The sequence below is a fragment of the Lissotriton helveticus genome, chromosome 1_1 (genome assembly GCF_964261635.1).
Source record: "Lissotriton helveticus chromosome 1_1, aLisHel1.1, whole genome shotgun sequence".
Lineage (NCBI taxonomy): Eukaryota > Metazoa > Chordata > Amphibia > Caudata > Salamandridae > Lissotriton > Lissotriton helveticus.
Window position 1 is genome coordinate 309,149,071 of NC_136057.1, and position 23,330 is coordinate 309,172,400.

A 23,330-nucleotide genomic window follows, 5' to 3' on the forward strand; every position below is an offset into this window, starting at 1 on the left:
TGTTGGGGTTCTGCTCCTTTTGAAGTGGGCACTTCTCTCTTTCTTCCTTCCTCGTGAAAGATGTCTATCACAGTAGGCGAGACTCCGAAGTTGGTTGTCCCACAACACAATTCATGGGAGTTCACACCTGGATGTCAGCCACAGTAACATGTGCATCAAAAAGTTAATCCCTACTCTTTTTGATTCTCTTATCAGCCCCATCTCCCTTCCTGAGATGTGTCCAGACCACTTCCTTGTGATCTATCACTCAATCAAAGAGCAGTCTTTTGAATGTAAAGAGATTCTCTTCTTTCCCTCAAGTGTGCTTCCCACCCAGCTCACAGGAATGCATCAATACACAAAACTATCTGGGGAATTCCTCTCCTCATGTCTTCACCAGGCAGGCCTGAGCTTCCCAAAATGGAACCCAGGGTCTTCCATATAATATACCACTCCAGGAACACTTATGCAGTGCACATTCAGAGCACACTTTCAATCCAGCACTGTTAATTCTATGCATTGTACCCTTGCATGTATACATGCATTAAGTACACACAATTAATCTATGCTCACCGTTCAGCACTGAAGCTTTTCTACATACAACTGATGCGAGTCACTACTCCTGCGCTATGCAACACTCCACATCTGCCTGATGTAGCCAAGGGTAAGTAAAGCACACAGCAGAGGAGCTTTTAAGCGAGTGAACCTGTAGGCCTAAAGCCAGTGGCACAGGGTAAAAAGATCCTGTTCACTAATAGAGCTCACTACACAGTATGCTGCCAACACCACTCTCGTGCTGCTTAACTTCTGGTGAAGGCAGTAGCCTTCCACCACAGTAAGGGTATTACTTTGGGCACCCCACCCGGACCAACAAGTCTGCAATCCATGAGACAGGCCTATGTCATGGCGCACACATTTGATCCATGTTCGCCTGAAACTAAAAAGTCTGCATTTTGGATCCACACAATGGTACAGTTGGATGCTCAAGGCAGAGGTACACATCTTTACCATGCAGAGGACTTTTCCTTCACAACACACATTATACAGTTATTGCAAACTACTTCAAATATTGCAATTCTAACATTAAAGAACAAATGGGTACGACTTGGGTCTCCACATTCATCCCTGTAAAGGGTCCTTGCTCACCTGTTCTAGGAAGGATCCCACTGTGTCAACACTGGAAACTCATATGATTTGTCTTTATATAATACTTTAGGTCTGGCGGAGAGGACTGATGTACCATGCTCACCAACTCCCTTCGGATCTCCACCAATTGTAACCACTTCTCCTAGGTCACATGCCAACAACAGAAGAAAATCTCTGACCATTTACATAGTAAAAAAGGGTCAGAGGACGGTTTGTGAATACTTACAAACTCAAACATCTGTGCATGTACTCAAACTCACAAAGCACCTTGTAACACCTATTTCCCATCCAGCGTATTGGAGCTACTTTGGTGTAATTACATGCAGCTTTGGCATAAGGGTACACAGAAGAAAGTGGATTTATTCCAGGTGGGTTCAATTTTGTGAGAATCTAGGATATATAAATCCAGCCCTTTTTGGACGCAATAAAGATACAATTACAACCGAAAATACATTTAATAGTAGGCCAATATGTTTTAATGTATCTATATCAAAATACTACTTTTGCAGAATGTGGGTATTAACAACTACAAAATGTTGTGTGTGCTTGTATATTCGACAAATGGTGCACATATTTGTGTTTAAGTGCTTTTGTTCAGAATCGGAGTGTATACCTTAACTGCAGTGCATTGTAGGCTGTTCTCAATGGTAATGTTGGGAATGTTCAACTGGTCTTTCTGTACAAATGACTCCCACTGGTCACATAATTAATGTATTGTATGAACGTATACCATACAGAGACTAATCGACAGAAAGGACTGAATATTAACAGGAAGAATACAATACCATTCTCAAGAGAAGGTCCAAGAGCAGAGCTTACAACTGCAAATTACATTTCCTTTACTGGCAAATGCATCCTTGTATCATGGTCTGTTCAGCTATGGCATTTTGTAGTATGTAAAGTAGTATGTATAGGAGAACTCCTATAGTACTGTTTTATGTACTCCTATATGCCTTTGTGAATTAGCCACAAAAAATCTAAAATGTGAATAAAATAGGAATATTCATGGAATATTCTTGTATAGCTAGTACAAGGAGAAAGGAGCTCTTTGCACTTTTACTAATAGGGAGTTGAGTATTTCTTGGCTGCTTTGCAAAGGCATGTAAGAGTACCTCAAAGAGTACTCCAGTAGTTCTTCTTCCCATTATCATAAAAGCTTTTGTGAAAGCCCCTATGTGCCCATGCAACTGCAGAAAAACTTGGCAGGTCCGGCACTCCTAAAATATATTAACCCTTAGTCTCTTTCACAAGAAAATACTTGCTCTATATGACTATGTCACTTCCAGATTCTGTACTCCATTACAAACACTGGGGGCCTCATTTATGAGGCTGTGCGTCACTTTTACGCCGCCGGTGAGTCACTTTTTGTGACGCACCAGTGGTGTAAAAAATGCACCTTGTTGCGCCATATTTACAAAGTGATGCATCTACGTAGATGCGTCACTTTGTAAACCCCTGTGCCACATTATACCTGCGCCAGGTATAATGTATGCAAGGGGGGCGTATTGACGCAAGGAAGGGTCGTAGAAGTGACGCAGTGAAATCTATGAGATTTCACTGCGTCACTTTTAGGACGCCGTTGCGTCAAAATCTTGCGCCTGCCTCACATCAGGCATAAGACTGACGCAGGCCCTTTCACTTGGGGCTTGCCCCATGTGAAAGGACGCATTGCTGGAGTTGCGTCACTTTTGTGACACACTCCAGCAATGCGTCACTTTTGTGCTTACAGATACATCAGAAATACTGACGTATCTGTAACTCCTTGCGACATGATGCGTCATACATTAAATATGACGCATCAGGAATGTCGTAAGGAGTGCGCACTGAGAAGTGACGCATCGCTGCTTTCACGCAGCAATGCGTCATTTCTCATAAATGAGGCCCTATATGCCTTACTTGTGATTAATGAGACCATGTGCTTATTTGAAAATATATCTCTTACCTTGGTAATGCCCAAAGCACCAATATTTGCGCCAAAGGATCCAATGCCGATACCTGAGCCCCAGGCTCCTGTAAGTAATACGTTGATACCCTGGATGCCAATTCCTCGGTTAACAGCCTGCCTTGTAGGAGGTGGCGCCCCAGCCAGCCGGGCACAGGAGTGATAGTCCCCTATTGCGTCCACCATGGTTGCGATCACTGCAGCCAACATGCCAACTATTATACCCACGTTGATTGTGGGTCTTCCCCACTGGCCTACAAAAGAAGAAAACATTAAAATACATTTGTTTAAAATATAATTGTACCAAGTGAAATGATTTGAAGAGCACTTTCTTGACAGACACATATGGCTCCAAGATTTGAAGCCATAGTTAAGTATGAGAGGTGATGGGCACCTTGGGAGGAGCATTGATGGCTCAAGGATTTCCCAAATTTTGCCTGTCCTTTACATTGCCCTTTTTTACCTTGCGTAACACTTACTTCCCTGCAATTAATTCAACAGGAACTTTACTTTGTTGACAGCAAAATCATTCCACCCAAAGCAAAACAAAAACTACTTGCGAGATAAATGCAATTTAGAATTGGCATTACAAAACATTTAAAATTTATTTTATTTTGTTGTTACTGATCTCCACCGAGGTCTACGATCAACAGTTTAAAAAACCAACAGTTTAAAAAACATAATAAATACATAATTATTACATCCCATCATGTAAAACCTCTATCATACATAATTCCAACAGCAAAGTCGTAAAACTCTTCATAGAAAAATTGGTAAAAACCGTTTAAAGAATTTATACAATTTAAAACAGGTAAATTCATGTGGTGTTTCTTTTAGCAATTCCATTATATCTTGATGTGTGTCCACCATATAGCTTTGCCAGCAGTAATACATATTTGGCTCTGGCTTCATTTAGTTCTGGACATAAATCATATCTTGAATTCCAGCATAGCATAACTCACAGACACTGGCTTTTTAGGGGTTCTTAGAACTTTTCACCAATACATTATTTAAAAGAACTCTTCCAAAGCAAATATGTGAGAATGTGGCTCTATATCTATTGGACCAGAATAAGGTACAGTTTGTATAGAGTCCACAAACCCCAGAGGTATAATAGAGGTTAAAGCCAGGTGTGACCTTACTTTCTAAAGTGGTAGCTTGGCCGAGCAGTAAGGCAGTACCAGAGGACAGTGTAAAGCATTTGTTGTGAGCACATTGCTTCTTTCAGGGTGTCAAAAGCCTTTTGGCGGCTAACAGTCCAGTTTACTTTCTTGGGCATTTGATTGGATGTGAGTTCTGTGAGGGGAGCCACACTGGACCCATATTCCTTCTCAAACTTCCTGTAGTATCCAGTCAAGCCAAGGAATGCCCTGACTTGGGTCTGAGTGGTTGGAGATGCCCAGTCCATGATATTGAGCTGTAAGGGTTGGACCTGGCCTCCACCAACAAGTCGACCCAAGTACACCACAGTGCCCTGCCCTATCTGGCATTTAGATGCCTTGATAGTCAGTCCTGCAGATTGCAGGGCTTGTAGAATCTTCCCAAGGTGGATCAGGTGTGTTTTTAAAACTTGTCTTTTAATCTGTACTGAACTCGGGGGAATATCTTTTAATTTACTTACATGCACTTTGGTTGGCTGCTCCTCGGTCCCACTTATCCAGTCCCCGGTCCACCGCAGCGTGTGCTGTTTGTGTGGAGGGACGTGGCTCCGCCCTCCTTGACTCATTTCCGCTTCTCGGGGCATATTTATTTAGAGCACTTTCGCGGGCGCGCTGTAACAGGTAGCACCGCATTTCTATTGGTGCATTTGACAGGGTGTGTTTTTAAAACATGTCTTTTAATCTGTACTGAACTCAGGGGAATATCTTTTAATTTACTTACAAGCACTTTGGTTGGCTGCTCCTCGCTCACACTTAGCCAGTCCCCGGTCCACCACAGCGTGTGCTGTTTGTGTGGAGGGACGTGGCTCCGCCCTCCTTGACTCATTTCCGCTTCTGGGGGCATATTTATTCAGAGCACTTTCGCGGGCGAGTTGTAACAGGTAACACCGCATTTCTATTGGCGCATTTGACAGCGTGTGTTTTTAAAACTTGGCTTTTAATCTGTACTGAACTCGGGGGAATATCTTTCAATTTACTTACATGCACTTTGGATGGCTGCTCCTCGCTCCCACTTAGCCAGTCCCCGGTCCACCGCAGCGTGTGCTGTTTGTGTGGAGGGACGTGGCTCCGTCCTCCTTGACTCATTTCCGCTTCTGGGGGCATATTTATTCAGCATGCCTTTTCGGACGCGCAGCCGACCCTCGCAGCGGGCGCGCGCATCTGGCGCGCCAAAGGTGCGCCAAGGGCAAGCCCGTCTGCGCCCGTCTGCACCAGGCCAGCGCCAGACGCCAGACATGCTGCCAATTTTGGGAATCCTCACCGTGCCTACTCCCAGAAGGATCTTTTAGCAGCCAAAGCATCGGCCAATAGGTGTTTTGCTCATGGGTTACAGGATTTAGAGGGCCCTTTTAGCTGCATACAATGTGGGTTTACATCTATGGTCCCAGAAGGTGTGTCGGATCGTCCTTCTCCCACATGCAAGAACTTAAAAAAAATTCTCCTTAACTGCTGCTCCTTGGTTAAACACTGTGCAGATGTTTTCGACCTTCTGGAAACCGAAAGGCCGGATACTCTGGGCCCGATTCACAGAACTATCTTAAGACAAAATCCTAAACTTACTACTTTTGGTATTCACAGAAGTTAGGATTATGTCTTAAGACAGACTTAAGACAGACTTAAGACAGACTTAAGTTAGGATTTTGTCTTAAGTCTGTCTTAAGACAAACTTAAGACAAAATCCTAACTTCTGTGAATACCAAAAGTAGTAAGTTTAGGATTTTGTCTTAAGTTAGTTCTGTGAATCGGGCCCTCTGTTCTTAACGGAGACTTGGCGCTCAGGAGATTTAGTGGCGATCCCAGGGCTGGCACTTCCGGAGGATTATGTCATGCATACTCTTAATAGAGACAGAAGAGGTGGTGGCTTAGCAGCCATTGTGAAAACCGGTTATGTGTGTTCCTTTACTAAACAGCCCATAGTAGGCTGTGAATGTGTCTGCTTTAAAATCACTTTCAATTTCAATTATACCATGACTGGGCTACTAATATATCGCCCACCAGGCCCATCTAAAGCCTTTAGTGAAGCATTTATTGACACTGTATGCACCTTGGTGGTCAACTCTCCCAATTTTACGATCTTGGGAGATTTGAATTTTCATTTTGAGAACCGCACTGATGTGGATACGGTGAATTTAATGGCGGACTTGGCGGCCTGTCAACTTGATCAGCGGGTTTCAGGTCCTACTCATTCAGCCGGTCACCTGCTGGATCCGGTCTTTACCAACATTCCTTCCCTGATTACACAATCGCCGGTACCCATGCCCTGGTCGGACCACTTTTTGGTCCTTTTGTGTATTCAGGGCATAGTTCCTAAACGTAATTTAGAGAAGTCCTACTCTTTAAAACGCTCTTGGCATAAGCTTAATTGGGATCAATTTGAAACCTTACTTAGCGTATTCAGCTTTTTCTGAATGGATTAGTCAGCCACTAGATAAGTTAATCCCAGCTAAATGGTCTCCTAATCGTACGTCCAAGTCCAATCCGTGGTATAATGATAAGCTAGCTTTGCTGCGAAAAATCTGTAAAAAATGTGAAAGATCCTGGAGGAAAGACTTTGACCCTCTAATGAAAGCGCATTATCGGGACGCAGTAAGGACCTACCACAGGGCAATTCACACTGAACGGGCAGCATTTTATGCCCTAAAAATTAGGAATAGTACTAATCCCGCGAAGATTATCTTCTCCATTGTGTCAGATTTAAAAAATCAGAAGGAGACAGCAGGCCCATTAATTTCCTCGAGTCAGCAATGTGAGGAACTTGCCTTGTTCTTTTTTAAAAAGATAGAAGGTATCTATAAAGGCTTCCCTATTACTGCTCTGGACTGCACTGAATTACTGAGCTATGGGACGATGAATACCCTAGAGGTATTTCCTCAGATGGAGCAGGATCAGTTACTTGCCCTTTGTGCAAAAATTAAATCAGGCTCATCGGCCGATCCTCTGAAACCTGACCACTTCAGGAGAATTCTACCTATTATTTCTCCCTCTCTTGGCAAAGTGATTAATAAATCACTCAGTCAAGCGATCGTTCCTATAGCATGGAAACAGGCCAGAGTATTGCCTTTGCTTAAAAAACCCTCCCTGGATGCCAAAAAAACAGAGAATTTCAGGCCAATTTCATTGCTCCCCTGGACTGCTAAAATTGTGGAAGCGTACATCAACTCCACTCTTTTGGATCACCTGACCAGCACTAATATACTTGACCCCTCGCAAAATGGATTCCGTGCTGGCCATGGTACGGAGACAGCGCTTTTGACGGTACAAGAACATCTTTGGGCAGCACTGGACACAGGACAAACGACGGCACTGATCCTTCTGGATCTCAGTGCCGCGTTTGTTACGGTGTCCCATGCCATTTTGCTGCGTCGGTTAAAAGAGGCAGGCATCTGTGGCCTTGCGCTGAAGTGGCTTGCGTCATTTCTTGCAGATAGGTCTTATCAGGTGACTGCTCCCCCTTTTTTCTCATCTAAATTTCCCATCAAGCACGGAGTACCACAGGGTTCATCTTTGAGTCCTCTGCTCTTCAATTTATATGTAAAACCTCTGGCTATTTTGGCCAAGAGAAGAGGGCTGACGGTGGTCTCCTACGCCGATGACACGCAGCTGGTGGTGGCACTCTTTGGTAACTCTGCTAAGTTCCAAGGTGGTCTTGCGGCAGGTGCCGGCTGGTTAACAGCCAATTGCCTCCATCTGAATGCTAGCAAGTCAGTGGTGCTGCTGGTGGGAAAGGACCATGGTTTATGGAATGAGCACTGGTGGCCCAGCACCTAGGTACCCCTCCCCCTCCCAAACTGGTGGTAAAAAACTTGGGGGTCTGGATGGACTCTTCACTTAGTCTCCAGCCTCAAACAAAGAAGGTAGCGGGCACCTGTTTAATTCTCCTCTGTGGGCTGAGACCTAACCTGGGCTTCTTCGATGCCCCGACCAGACAGTTTATTATTCAGGCACTGATTATTTCTAGGATTGAATATGTGAACTCTCTGTACCTAGGGGTAAACAAGGCAGAAGTATTAAGGCTACAGAGAGTTCAGAATGCCGCAGTGAGAACTCTTCTGGACCTGCGTAGGGTCTGCTCAGTGTCTGGCAGTCTTCGCCGTCTTCACTGGGTGCCTGTGGCCCAAAGGATTGAGTTTAAAGCACTCTGTATAGCTTTCAAAATTCTGAAGCATGGATCTCCAAGCTCACTGACAGATTTGCTGTCGTTCTATGTTCCCCCCGGCAGCTTCGCTCCATGGGCCAACATTTGTTGTGAGTCCCTCGCGTCAGGAAAGTTCGAGCTGGAGGTCGCTCCTTTCGTTATAGAGCGGCTGTTCTTTGGAATTCTTTGCACACCCACATTTGTGTCCTTGACAATCTCACTCAATTTAGAAAAGCTATTAAAACCTTTCTCTTTCCTACTGTGTAAACCCTCTTTTGTATTCTGCTGCTACTTTGCTTTCAGCGCCGGGACGCCCCTTGGCTGGGGCAGCTGTTGCGCTCAATAAATGCTTTAAATAGAAATAGAAATAGAATCATGATAAGCTGCACTAAAGGACTCCAATCCAGTCAGGACTTGGTTCACCAACCTCTGGAAGGTGGCAGGGGCATTCTTTAACCCAAAAGGCATTACAGTGAACTGATAGTGCCCATCAGGGGTGGAGAATGCTGTCTTTTCTTTGGCTCCTGGGGCCATGCCAATCTGCCAGTACCCTGCAGTTAAGTCAAAGGTGCTGAGGAATTTGGCTGCCCCTAGCTTGTCTATCAACTCATCTGCTCTTGGAATGGGGTGAGCATCTGTCTTGATGACATAGTTGAGCCCTCTATAGTCCACACAGAACCTCATCTCTCTCTTTCCACCCTGTTGATGAGGTTTGGGGACTAGAACCACTGGGCTAGCCCAGGGGCTCTCAGAGGGTTCAATTACCCCTAGCTCCAGCATCTTGCTGACTTCAGCTTTGATGCTTTCCTCGACTTGGTCTGATTGTTGATAGATTTTGTTTTTGACAGGGTTACTGTCACCAGTGTCCACATCATGGGTACACCAGCTGGTGAGACCAGGGGTCAAGGAAAAGATGCTAGCAAACTGTTGCAAGACTTGCTTGCAGTCAGTCTGCTGTTGGGGAGAGAGGGAGTCTGAAAAGAACACTCCATCCACTGATCCATCTTTTGGGCTGGAAGAGAGGAGATCAGGGAGAGGTTCACTCTCTGCTTCCTGTTCCTCATAAGTCACCATCAGCATGCTGAGGTCAGCCCTGTCATTGTAGAGTTTCAGGCGGTTCACATGGATAACCCTTTTGGGTGTCCTGCTGGTGCCTAGGCCCACTAAGTAAGTGACTTCACTCTTTTTCTCCAGGATAGGGCAAAGGCCACTCCATCTGTCTTGGAGAGCCCTTCGTGCCACTGGCTCCAAAACCCACACCTGTTGTCCAGGTTGAAATTCAACCATGGCAGCTTTTTGGTCATACTAGTGCTTCTGCAGCTCCTGGCTGGCCTCAAGATTATTGGATGCCTTGTCCATGTACTCAGCCATTCTGGACCTTAGGCCAAGCACATAGTCCACAATGTCTTGCTTGGGTTCTTGGAGAGGCCTCTTCCAACCCTCTTTCACCAGACAAAGTGGTACCCTTACAGGATGACCAAACAGAGGTTTAAAGGGTGAAAACCCCGCTCCCTTCTGTGGCAATTCCCTATAAGCGAAAAGCAGGCACGGCAACAGGACATCCCATCTCCTTTTGAGTTTTTCAGGGAGTCCCATGATCATACCTTTCAATGTCTTGTTGAACCTTTCCACAAGACCACTGGTTTGTGGGTGGTATGGGGTAGTAAACTTGTACTGCACCCCACACTCATTCCACATGTGTTTCAGGTAAGCAGACATGAAGTTGGCACCTCTGTCTGAAACCACCTCCTTAGGAAACCCTACCCTGGTAAAGACACCCAGGAGGGCCTTGGCTACTGCAGGAGCTGTAGTAACCCTAAGGGGAATTGCTTCAGGGTACCTAGTAGCATGATCCACTACTACTAGAATTCACTTGTTCCCTGAGGCTGTGGGAGGCTCAAGTGGACCCACAATGTCCACACCTACCATTTCAAAGTGTACCCCTACAACTGGCAGTGGTATCAGGGGGGCCTTTGGTTTGCCATCTGTCTTGCCACTAGCCTGACAGGTAACACAGGAGCCCACAAACTCCTTCACCTTTTGGTTCATCTGGGGCCAGTAGAAGTGGCTAACTAGCCTTTCCCAAGTTTTGGTTTGCCCCAGGTGTCCAGCTAAGGGGATGTCATGAGCTAAAGTTAGGAGGAGCTCCCTGTACTTCTGTGGCACTACCACCCTCCTGGTAGCTCCAGGATTGGGGGTTCTTGCCTCAGCATACAGTTATCCCTCTTCCCAATAAGCTCTGTGGGTACCACTGACATCTCCCTTTGCTTCTGCAGCAGCTTGCTGCCTCAGGCTTTCAAGAGTGGGGCAGTCTCGCTGACCCTGGCACAGCTCTTCCCTAGTGGGTCCCCCTGGGCCCAGGAGTCCAGCCTGGTAAGGCTCAAGCTCCATGGGCTCAGTTCCCTCTAGGGTTTCCAAGTCCTCTCCCTGCGGAGAGGGGTCCTGAGAGGCTTGCTGTGTAGAAGCTGGTACCCCAGTCTTCTTGTATTTTCTCATGGTTGGTTGGTGCATACTTTCAGGCTCCAAACCTACTTGTTCTCCCTTCTTTTTGCTCTGTGCTCTGGTTTGCACACACACCAGTCTAGGGATATCCAGCATGATTGCATGGGTTACTTGCTCAACCTCAGCCCAGGCTGAGGTTTCCAGGTTATTTCCAAGCAGACAGTCAGCTGGCAATTGTGGAGAGACCACTACCAGTTTCAGGCCAGTAACCTCCCCCCACCCTAATGTCACCATAGCCAGAGGGCTTTGGGTGGTAATGCTGTCAGCATTGGTGACTGGGTAGGTTTTCCCAACCAAGTATTGCTCTGGGGAAACCAGCTTTTCCTTTACCATAGTGATGCTGGTACCTGTATTCCTCAGGGCTTCTACTCTAGTTCCATTAATGGAGGGGTATTGCAGATACTTGTTACAGTTGGGTGGCCAACCAGCTACATTGGCAACCTCCATTCCCCCCAAGAAGACTAGACTAGCTTGAGTATATTTGCAGGTTGGTCGGGGCACTCCTCTGATGCCATCTGTAGATTTACTGTCCCTGGAGTAGCTGTATTGGGTACCTTAGGGGCTTTATTGTAGGGGCAGTTTTGTCTACAGTTCAATGTTCCAACTTTTGACAGTTGTTACAATAGGCCTTGTTAGGATCAAAGTTCTTCCCCCATAGGGCTGAGGCACATAGGGAGTAGTTTGGGACCCACCCACCTGGACAGGTTTTTGGGGCCCTTTGGAAGACTCAGACGTTTTATCTTGGAGATTCTCACTACCTTTCCCCTGGGGAAGTTTTGTAATCACCCAGTGGCTGTCCAAGTCACCCTAGTCTTGACCCAATGGTCTGCCTTCTTTCCCAATTATTGGGGAGAAATTAGACCTAGGTCTACCAAATGCTGATGCAACTTTTCATTTGTGCAATTACTCAAAATGTATTCCTTCATAAACAAATTATAAAGTCCAGTAAAATCATGCACATTGTGTCCAGTTAACCAACCATCCAGTGTCTTTACTGAGTAGGCTACAAAATCTATCCAGGATTGGGTCTGGGTTTTGTGAGCCCCCCTGAACCTAATTGTGTACTCCTCAGTAGTGAGTCCAAATCCCTCAGCGTTTTCTTCATGAGGTCATAAGACCCTGCATCTGGCCCAGAGAGGGTCAGAAGCCTGTCTCTGCAGTTACCAGAGAACAGTTCCCACAGGAGTGCCCCCAGAGCGGTTTCTTTAGTCTTCTGATATCACAAGCCCTCTCAAAGGCTATGAACCACTTGGGGATATCATCATCTTCCTCAAATTTAGGGACAATCCCTTTGGGGATTTTAGGATCATGAGATTGCTCTTTATCCTTATTATTGGTATTGCTGCCACCAGAGATGGGGGCTAAGCCCACCTCTTTCCTTTCTTTCTCTAGAGCCAGGAGTCTGGACTCTAGGTCTAATCTCTTGGCCAACTTTGCTAAAAAGTTGCCCTCTTCATTGGAGCTCTCCCCAATGTGTTCGCTGGGGCCTAGTCCACCTGTGTGGTACCCAGGCTCCCAGAAGCTGACTCTTGGAGTTAAGGGTGTAGAGACCCTTACTTCCCTAGAGATGGGCGGGGGGGATTGGTATTATCCTCCTCCTCCTCCTCTTCTTCCTCTGAACTGGCACCACCCTGTTCAGAGGGGTGGCCTTTTGCATACTCAGCCAGGAGCTTCTGGAGCCCTTGTTTGGTTGGATGCAGGCCCATGACTAAATTTTTAAGTTTACATAGGGACCTCAATTCCTTAAAATTCACGTGCAAGTAAGGTGTGAGGTTGAGCTTCTTAACCAGGTCCATGTTATCTTCGCTAACAGCTGGGTTCTGTTGAGACATTCTAATCTGACAGTTCTAACCCTCTACCCTAACTATAGTGACTTTTTATTTTTCTGGAATTCTTATGAGACTTAAGCAAGGCCCTATCAGACTTTTAGTATTTGGAAAAACCAATCTCAGAATTCTAAAGGCAATTTATGAGTTCTGTTGTGTGATCAGATGGTAACCAAGTAGTCCAACAAATGCAAGTTTGTATCCCACCACTGATCCACCAATGTTAGAAAGTGGCTCTAATATACTGGACCAGAATAAGGTACAGTGTGTATAGAGTCCACAAACCCCAGCGGTATAACCCAGGTTAAAGCCAGGTGTGACCTTACCCTCTAAAGTGGTAGCTTGGTCGAGCAGTAAGGAAGTACCAGAGGACAGTGTAAAGCATTTGTTGTACACACTCAGTCAGCAAAAGGTTTCACACACTCAAAGACTGAAATCCAGGCCAATTGTTTTTATATCAAAAGATATAGTTGTTTTATTTCTAGAACCAACAGGCATAAAAAATATACTGTTCTCAATATGAGAGGTCTCAGATGAGTACTTTGCAGAAAGGCAATACACTTTGTAAAGACAATAGGTACAGGGGTTGCAGTAAGCAAAACAATTCTACACACAATTTAGCATTGCGCTCAATGGATTTCCTTATATAAACACAGGTGATTATTTTGTAGATTACTTTGGTAATTCCAGGTTCAGTCCTGGGGTCTAAGCTGAAAACAGTTTCGCAAAAACGTTTTAGGTATTGTAGAGATTTTTCAGGAATGAAAAGTTATTTTAAAAGTTCACACTTAGTGAAATCTGGCAATGTTATCCAATGGGAGAAAATTCAGGTTGCAGGTAAAGTACGATCTTGTTACTTTTGTAATCCAGTACTGGTCTCCTGGGACCACCACTGAGGTCTCAGCTCAAAACAGGTAAGTAATTACGTCTCAGCATTTCATATGATTTTTAAAGAATATTTCTAGTTTTCAAAAGTAGACACTTAAAAGAAATTTCATAGAAAAGGAGACAATGGATTCCTATGGAGAAAATACAAGTTACTAGTAAACCCGCTAGAGAATACTTTTGCGTTTCAGCACTGGGCTACAAGGTACAGTACTGGCTATTCTCCTGATCACAGGTGAGTATTTCGGATTTCGGATGATTTATATGAATATTTCAAGTTTTCAAAAGTAGACACTTAGAAGATTTTTCGAGTCAAACCAGTCAATGTTATTCAATGGCAGGTGAGTGAGTTACCGGTTTCCTGGTGAGTACTCAACTGGTGAAGTTGTGGTTCTGGGCATTGACTCAGGGGTCCCCCAGGGTCAGGTAGGTACAGTTGGTTCACCCTCAGCAGCGCAGGGGCGGCCGGTTGCAGAGGTGGTTAGGCCCAATGTTATCCAATGGGGGACGGGGGGGACACTGGTTGGTGGCTGCTGGCTAGCAGGTCACACGGCTGTGGGAGCTGGGCTCCTGGTCATTTGCTCTGGGCAAAGGGGGAAGCAGGATAGGACAAAGGTGGCACAGCCAGCAGTACTTGGGCGGCTGGGTGCAGGGTGCTTTGGAGAAGTCGGGCGCTCAATGTTATCCAATGGAAAAGGTCAAAAGGAAACAGAGGCTGCAGGCTCGGGGGCGGAGAGTCTCCAGGGGCGACCAGCACGTCGAGAGGTAAGTTGAGATCTTGGAGCATAGGTAGGTACCCCAAAGGGAGACACAGGGGGCTGTAGGGCGCCGGGTGCAGGGGTGTATTTGGGTGTCGGAAAAGCTTACCCTCAGCTGGTCGCGGTGGGGGGGCCCTGGTTCTGAGTCTGCAGGCGTCATCTGGTTCATCGAGGAGGGTCTTTGGGCACTGGACTTCGGGTCCCAGTCAACGGGGGGACGTTCTCGTGGTCTTGGATCACTCGGGCACGGGCCGGGCACGGCGGGTGCAGAGTGGCTGCTCCGGAGCTTCCTGGTTGGCACCAGGGGGGTTGTTGCAGCAGAGCCTCTGCTGATGGGAGTCCCAGTCTTTAAGAGGGTCAAGGCAGGCAGGTCCTCCGGGTCTCCCAAGGTTGCTGTCCGCAGGAGTCGCCGGGAGGCAGGAGCAGGTTCCAGGATCGACAGGCCGGTAGGGCTGGGGTCAAGTCAGTTGTTGTCGTCCTGTTGTTAGCAGCTGTGCCTCAGGTCTTCTTCTGCTTGATCTTCTTTCTTCTTTTGGTATCGGGATCTGAGGAAGGAAGGTTCAGGGAGCCCCTAAATACTGAATTTAGGGGCGTTACAGGTAGGGCAAGGGCAGGGACCAATAGGTCCCTGTCCTGGTGGGGGTACACCCCCTAGCCTGCTCCTCTCCTGTGGGAGGGGGGCAGGAGCCTAGCTGGGATTGGGCAGGGCTCCCCATCTTCAAAATGGCCGAGACCCGGGATCGTGCTTCACCTCGTCTCCCCCACCTGAGGGGTGAGGGTGGTACAGGCTGGCACACCCCCCTTCCTGACATAGTTTTTCCAGCCAGTCTTCCTGCCAGAGTGGGGGTCAGAACTGGTGGGGGCCAGTTGCTGGGTACAGCACATGGTCTGGGGAAGCTCACAGAGGCGGCATGCCTTTGAAGCTTCCCCCTGCCCATCCTGGGGGAGGAGACCTAGCACCTCGCCCAGGATGTGCATTATTGCAGACCCAGGAGAGCGGGGGCTCTCCACCCAGGGGTCCAGCAACATGTCTGCTGTGTGGCAGCCTCTGCAGCCACTCAGCCCAGATGTGGATTGTAGGTTAGGTTTTCAGGGGGCATCTCTAAGATGCCTTCTGTTGCTTTTTACATTAAATCCCACACTGGCATCAGTGCGGGTTAATGTGCTGAGAAGTTTGGTACCAAACTTGTCAGTCTTCAGTGTAGCCATTATGGTGCTGTGGAGTTGGTAATGACAACCTCCCGGCACCATATACTCTTAATGGCATCACTGCACTTTCAGTGCCCAGGAATGGCCCTGGGGACTGTAGGGGCACAGGGCTCATGCACCTGTGCCCACACCTCTGGCATAGGGCACCCAGCTAGAGGGGTGACTGAAGTATGCTAGGGCAGTGGGTTCTGTGGGCATGGCACACAGGGTTGTGTGCCATGTCGAGTCTTGGTTTCGCTCTGTACCTAGAAACTCAGCCTGCAAAGGCAGTGTGTGGGTGTCAGGGTACAGGGCCCCTGAGGGTGGCACAATAAGGGCTGCAGTCCTCAGGGGTCTTCTCTGGTCACCATGCCCTGGGTACCTAGGGTACCATTTACTAGGGGCTGACAGGTGGCCAGAGATGCCAATTGGGTTTTAGTTTCAACACAGCTTTTAGGGAAGGAACACAGGCCCTGGGGACCTGGTTGGCAGGGACCCTGGGCACACTCAGTCAAAGCACATCAGCAGTTCAGAAAAAAGTAGGGGCATACCAGTGCAAGAAAGATGGCACTTTCTATCAATATAGACATATAAAGCCGACAAACACTATTCTGAATTTGAAACAATAGATATGGCCAGACTGATCCTGATGAAATATTATTACAAATAGTGTTTTATAATTTCAAGGAGTCACAGTGAACCTGGTCTAACATGAAGCTAAAATTCAGGGATTGAAATTTTTAAAAATGTAGGAGCAGCTCAGGTGACCATTTTGCACTCAAAATATTCCAACGCTCGTAACAAATTTTCCCCCAAAATTGTTTAGGTTCCAGTATTATACAAAATCTCTGTTCTAAGTAGAGATCTTAGGGAAGTACTTGGGGCATGGAATATTTTATATTCCCATTGAATAATATTAGCTAAGGATTGCACAAATGTAGCCACTAATTCAAGTTCTAGACTTAATAAGTGGACCGGAATGGGTGAACTTTGTGAGCAAAAGTTTCTCAGAATTTTCCCTTCACACTTGTTTAGCATAGCCCACGATTCTATGGAGTGCGCTCCTATGTTCAGGATATTGTAGGGGGAATTTTTGCTTCATAGATTCGTATTAGGTGATCAAAAAATCTTCTATCCATAAAACACTAAAAGATCTGCAAAATATTTGAATGGGCAAATGCTTTGTTACATAAATTAGTTGTATGGACCTCATCCTTTAGATTTTCACAGAAGATTTTTGCCAAGGTATGTGTATCTATTTACTTTCTCTAATTTCCTAGATACCAGATACTTGCGCAAAGTAATGCAGACCGTTCAACCTTGCCTGAAGACCAGTGGAAGTCTGATAAAATAAAACGGTATTGTTCATGAACAAAAGAGTGAGCAAGCTTTTAGAATCATTTTTTTGGGCATAATTTTCACTTCATTCAAATAAAAAGGGAAATCTGAGAGGTACAAAGAAAAAAAGACAATTCGCTAACAAATCTGTTTTTTTCTTCTGTTTTTTTCTTCAACACCAACATCGTTACTCCATCTGGGCACATTGTGAACAACAAAGTGCTGCTCTGAGGATGTTTATAATTCCATTGGGAGTAAAATGAGAATTGCAGTCCAGAACAAAATCAGCAAATTGAGAGGCATACATGAAATATAGAAAGCGAGTAGAGGTTAATATAGAGGTAAACAAAGGTGTTAGAAAGAGAAAGACTCTGTGAGGTAGGTATATCAACAAATGAAGAGATAGTGAGAGGTACAGGTGGTGAGTTGAAATGGGGAGGAGGTCCAGTGAGTATGAGAGAGAGAATGAATACACACACACGCACACCCCCTCTCACACACAAACACACATATAAACACAAACAAAACTAGCCAAAAAGGAGCAAAATACTTAGAGGGGTAGACAGAGAGAAAGGGGGTATAGATATGAGATAGTGAGAGAGTGTTGAGGTAAACTGGGAGTCTATGTAGTCAGAGCGAGCTGTAAAGTAGAAAAAGGTGAGGTAGTGAGAGGGATGTGAGATAGAGAGGAGAGAGAGGTGAGGGAAGTGGTGAGGTAGAAATATTTTTGACAGAGAGGTAAACAGAGGTATGATAGAAGAGGCATTAAAAGAGATAGGTAGAGAGGTGAGGGAAAGATAGAGATGGGTTTGTGTATGAAATGAAGTAAATAGAGGAGAGAAACTGGGAGGTCAGATGGAAAAAAGCTGTGAGGTACAGAGAGAGGGATGATGCTCAGAGAGAGTTGAGGTTCAGAGAGCGGACTGAGAGAGATAGATGTAAAGGTAGGCACATAGAATAATAGAGAGGCAGAGTCATGAGAAAGAAGTAGGGAGAGATGAAGTATATTAGATAAATTGAGAGAGGTGATGTAGACATTGGTGAGGTAGAGATATCTGAGATCACAAGAGATGGTGTAGGTTCAAAGAGGTGTAGAGCTAGATAGAGAGAGAGAGTGGTTAAGAAAGAGGGGTAATATAGAAGAGGTGAGGTGAAGAAAGGCAAGACATGTGGCACAGATATATTGTTTTCCAACTTAATTTTCACCAACTGCTGAGAGGGCGAGGGTTAAGGCTGGGCAGACAGGCATGCACACGAAGGGGCAGATTTGTCAACACTTTGTGCATATCCTGACAGTGCCAAACAGCCTATTTCATTTTTCACTACTGTGAGGGATACCTCTCTAAGTCTAGCATTGGGAATTCCTTAATACACTTTTAAGCTGTAGTTCCTGATCAGTGGAGTAGCTTTTTCATGTTTCATATCTTTTGAATGGTAATGAGAAATCCACCTTACTAGAGAAGCTGGATTACACATTACTATTTTACAAATGCCACATTTAGAAATTGCGGAGCTGACTGTAGGACGAGGGAGACACCAGCAGACAAAGACTATGGTGCCTGGCGTTCTAGAATCACTCCCACAGGAACAGACCTGCGGAGGGGACGGCTGGTGACCTGTCCAAAGCAGGAATCTGGACCATAACAGATGGATGGTCTCAGCCAAATATACATCAAGGTCCAAACTTCACGCAGGGCCCCATTATAAAACAGGAGTTTGAAATAAGAAACCAGCTAGACACTCTCAACAAGACATTTACAAAGCAGCTGGCACAACCTGTCCACAAGCCAAAAGCCCTAAAGAAGACCTTCCCCGAAACACATCACAGGCCCATTCTGAAGGTCGAAACACGTCGGTGTAATCATAAACGGGGCCAAGAGCTACCATAAGCTGGTTCATTCTGCGCACAAAAGCTGTGCACTAGGAGAGATGGAATCCAGGACCCCATCCTGGTACTAACTCATGCTCAGACCCCTACTAAAATAGGGCCTAGTAGCACTTCTTTAAATGTATTTACGAAGTGTTGCAATTTTTGTTTTGTACAAATTGCTTTCTGGATTAATCCTTTACATGTATTCAAGAAGTGTTGTCATGTAAGTTTTGCTTTGCACAAGTCTTGTCTCTTGTCATTATAGCTGGAAATGTACATTATGTACCCTCAAAAAACATTTTATAAAAACAAGCAAAGAAAAAATGCTATGATCTAAGATAAAGGATTATTGATTTATTCCATAGAAAACTACTAAAAACAATATATACAGGCGTGATATATCAGAGTGTACACCCTGGTTAAAAAGTTAAAAGAACAACAGGTCAAATCAAAGACAACAGAAGGAACAACACTTTGGTTTCATCTTTTAAAGCGTAATTTGATTGATGGTCTGGGAGGCACCCCCTTTTGTGATTCAACTTTCAGAAATTGGACATTTCTCTGCACTTCCTGCTGAATGTGCCCGACAGCCTTCCTCAATACAAGTCTGGGGTGGGTGACAGCTACACTTTATGCATTTCCTCTAGACAGGCACAAACTCAGGAAGGTGAGGCTCATCTTCATTCTGAACACTCATCTACATCCATCTACATTCTGAGGGGTGTTTCCGGGCATGGAGTAATGGGAGGGGCTGACACACTTCAATAGAGAGTGCCCTTCACACACAAAGCACTGATTTACCCCCCACAGATAGCCTGTCAGACAGTAATGGGTTAGAAGGGATCCTTGCACACGTCAGAGAGCTGCTTTGAAGTCACCCCTACCACAAAGGCTCGTTTGGGTATAAGTACTGGTTCTCTGATCTCCTAAAATCAGACACTTCTGGATCTTGAACTGAATCTCTCTCAGAAAGACTCCTGTGCTGCTCAAAAAGGCTCAATTATACTTTTATTCCAGAAGGACGACTGCTTTTCTGTTGTTGCCCTGCTCTCTGACTGCTGGAGACCTGGACTCAGCCTTCCCTCCAAGTGATCTCCAATGGCTTGCCTCCTGTTTTCTGAAGTCTCAGGAGCTCAAAAGACTTCCTGCAATTCTGCTGGTGCTGCTGGACTCTGCTTTCTGTGAGTCCTAACCTTGCCTGAGTTGCCCTCTCTAAGTTCCTGGGCCCCAGAAATGGGTTCTGCAGCTGTTTTTCACAAAACCAACACATTGTCCCCACTGCGCCGGTTGGAACCGACGCATCAACCTTCGACGCCAAAGCAGAGGCTTTTCGACAACAGGGGTTCTACAGACTGTGAGGTCTAACAATGGCGCTCTGCATGACTCAATGACAACTTGCCTTCACCTCAGCGAAGCTCGATGTCGACTCAGCGACCCAACTGCTTGGAAAAGATCAACTCATCAAGTCTTCAGCATGGACACTTTGCTCCAAGGTTCTTTCTCAGCGGGCCCTGTATGGGTCCTGTAGCCGCCCTGTCCTTGATTGCGGTCGGCCTGAACTTTGGATTTGCGCAAGTCCCTCGCAACCTCAAGTAACCTTTTGACTGCTAGTGACTTTTAAGCACTGTTTTGGCATTTAATTAAAAAAAAAACTATCACGACTTCTACTCATTGGATTTTGCCATTTTGATCTTGTTTTATTCAGATAAATATTCCCTATTTTTCTAAACCTGTTTGGAGTCTTTTGTGGTGTATTCTTTGTGTTACTGTATGTGTGTGTGTGTTGCACAAATACTTTACACATTGTCTCATTAGATAAACCTGGCTGCTCTGTGCCAAGCTACCAGAGGGTGGGCACAAGTACCCCTTTAGTGTGTGTACCCAGCTTACCCTTACTAGAGTGGTGGTTCCTGCCTGGCCTGGTTGCATACATCAGCCAAAGCAGGAATCCCATTTCTAACCGTGTGCAATGACGAACTTCTATGCACAAAAGTGTGGGTGTGCTGTGATGGCAGAACCAAAGACTGTTAAATACAAACATTGACCTGTTTGCTGAATTACTCAATACTGGAGTACATTTGAAAGCACAAGTAGCACATTCTATTCCACGTGTTTTAGACACCCTCAGAACTTTGAAAGAATATGCATATATGAATTGCCTTAAGAGTGGAGCACAGTGAGGCAAATGAAATATGCAGAGGCCCTGATTCACAAGGTGCCACGGCACTTGGGGTGGAGGCTTCACAGTCGTAGCAGGATCTCTGCACTCAAGATGAGATCTCCACACTGCAGTTTCCCATTGGGAAGACGCCAGGACTGTGGAGGCTTAGCCCGGAGGGCTGAGGCTCTTTCATAATCAGGGCCAGAGTTTTTTAGGTAAATACCAGGAGATAACAGCCAAATATATGGGATAAAACAGAGTGTGAAACATTGTTGAAGAAGTGGAGTCTTCTGAATGGGTGCCGCCAATAGTTTTTCCCAAAAAGAAGGGTGACAATTTGTGTTTCTGTCAACCTGGATAACTGATCGATAACAAAAATGTCGACCTACAAAAATATTTTGACAAAAATATTGTTGTCAAAAATATTGAAGTCCTATCTTCATGATGATAAGTAAAAAAATATCGGGTAAAAAACATTGTTAAAAATATCGTTATTTTTTAAATGTTTAAACAATAATGTAAAATAAAGTAAATAATACATATAAAATAAAAAAGTAGATAGTTAGAATTATTAGAAAATGTTTCAAATTATAAGTAATAAATATTATGTAAAAATAAATTATACATATATAAACTATGATATATAAATTTACTTGATACTATAAATAAATAATTCTTTTAATAAATTAAAAAATGTTATAAACATATTAAAAAAATATAAATACATATACATATATATACATATACCAGTAAAATAAAAATAAAATATATATATAATACATTTAAATATTAAAATATTTATTTATTTTTACAATTACATTTGACACTACATTAACTGCAACAGTAGGGAAAATGTTGGATAGCAGAGAGGAATAATTTCCTATTCCCTCTCCAGGGAGTGCAACACTAGGGAAAGTGTTGGATAGCAGAGGGAATAATTTACTATTCCCACTCCAGCAAGTATAACAGTAGGGAAAGTGTTGGATAGCGGAGGGGTAAAAATTACTATTCCCACTCAAGGAGTGCAACAGTAAGGAAAGTGTTGGATAGCAGTGGGGTAAAAATTACTATTCACACTCCAGAGAGTGCAACAGTAGGATAAGTGTTGGATATCAGAGGGGATACAATTACTAGTCCCACTCCAGAAAGTGCAACAGTAGGGAAAGTGTTGGATAGCGAAGGGGAATCATTTACTATTCCCACTCCAGCAAGTACAATAGTAGGGAAAGTGTTGGAAAGCAGAGGGGAATAATTTACTATTCCCACTCCAGCAGGTAGAACAGTAGGGACAGTGTTGGATTGCGGAGGGGTAACAATTACTATTCCCACTCCAGAAGTGCAACAGTAGAGACAGTTTTGGAATGCGAAGGGGAATCATTTACTATTCCCACTCTAGAGAGTGCAACAGTAGGCAAAGTGTTGGATAGCAGAGGGGATACAATGTACTACTCCCACTCCAATCAATCAGGGAATTGTAAGTGTGCTACTCATGCATGAGGGTCTCAAAACACAGAGGGGGGGGACCGCTGATCTGTTTAGCTGAAGAGCCAGGTCTTGACGGTCTTCCTGAAGGTGTTCAGGGAGGGGGGCGCGTCTGATGTCTGCCGGTAGCTCGTTCCAGGTCTTGGCTGCAATGTGAGTGAAGGAATTTTTGCTTGCTCTGGCTCTGTGAATACGTGGGGTTTTGGCCAGTGTGAGGTTGGAAGATCGGAGGTTTCTTTTAGGGACGTGGAAGTTCATTCTGTTGTTGAGGTATTTGGGTCCTTTGTTGTGTAGGCATTTGTAGGCGTGAGTGAGAATTTTGAAAGTGACTCTTTCCTCCACAGGGAGCCAATAGAGACTTCGCAGGTGTTGGCTGATGTGTTCATGTCGTGGGATGCAGAGGACGGGTCTGGCAGCGGGATTCTGTATTGTCTGGAGTTTTTGGAGTAGGGACTTGTTGATGCCGGCGTAGTGTGCATTTCCATAGTCCAGTCTGCTGGTGATGAGTGTGTGGGTAACTGTTTTCCTTGACTCAGGGGGATCCACTTGAAGGTCTTGCGGAGGATGCGGAGGGTGTTGAAGCAGCTGGAGGTGATGGCGTTGACCTGACGGTTCATGGTGAGTGATGAATTGAGTACGATGCCCAGGTTCTTGGCGTGGTCTGAGGGGGTAGGTGGGCTTCCGAGGGCGTCGGCCACCAGGTGCTGTCCCATGCAGAAGGGGTGGTACAGAGGACGAGGACTTCTGTCTTCTCAGCGTTGAGCTTCAGGCATCTGTTCGTTATCCAGACTGCGATATCTTGCATTCTTTTTTGGAAGTTGAGTTTAGCAGTGGTGGGGTCTTTGGTGAGGAAGAGGATGAGCTGGGTGTCATCGGCATAGGACACGATGTTGAGACCGTGTTGTCGGGTGATGGCTGCGAGGGGGGCCATGTAGATGTTAAAGAGGGTGGGGCTCAG

General features: G+C 45.4%; 1 protein-coding gene across 1 annotated transcript in view; it reads right to left on the reverse strand.

Moving 5' to 3' along the window:
* LOC144800058 (solute carrier family 23 member 1-like) overlaps positions 1-23,330 on the reverse strand; it is a 329,120-nt gene that overhangs the window by 149,209 nt on the left and 156,581 nt on the right. The window contains exon 8 of the mRNA XM_078671654.1: positions 3,068-3,321. Within this exon, the coding sequence (XP_078527780.1) occupies positions 3,068-3,321 (254 nt within the window). The remainder of the gene's footprint in view (positions 1-3,067; positions 3,322-23,330) is intronic.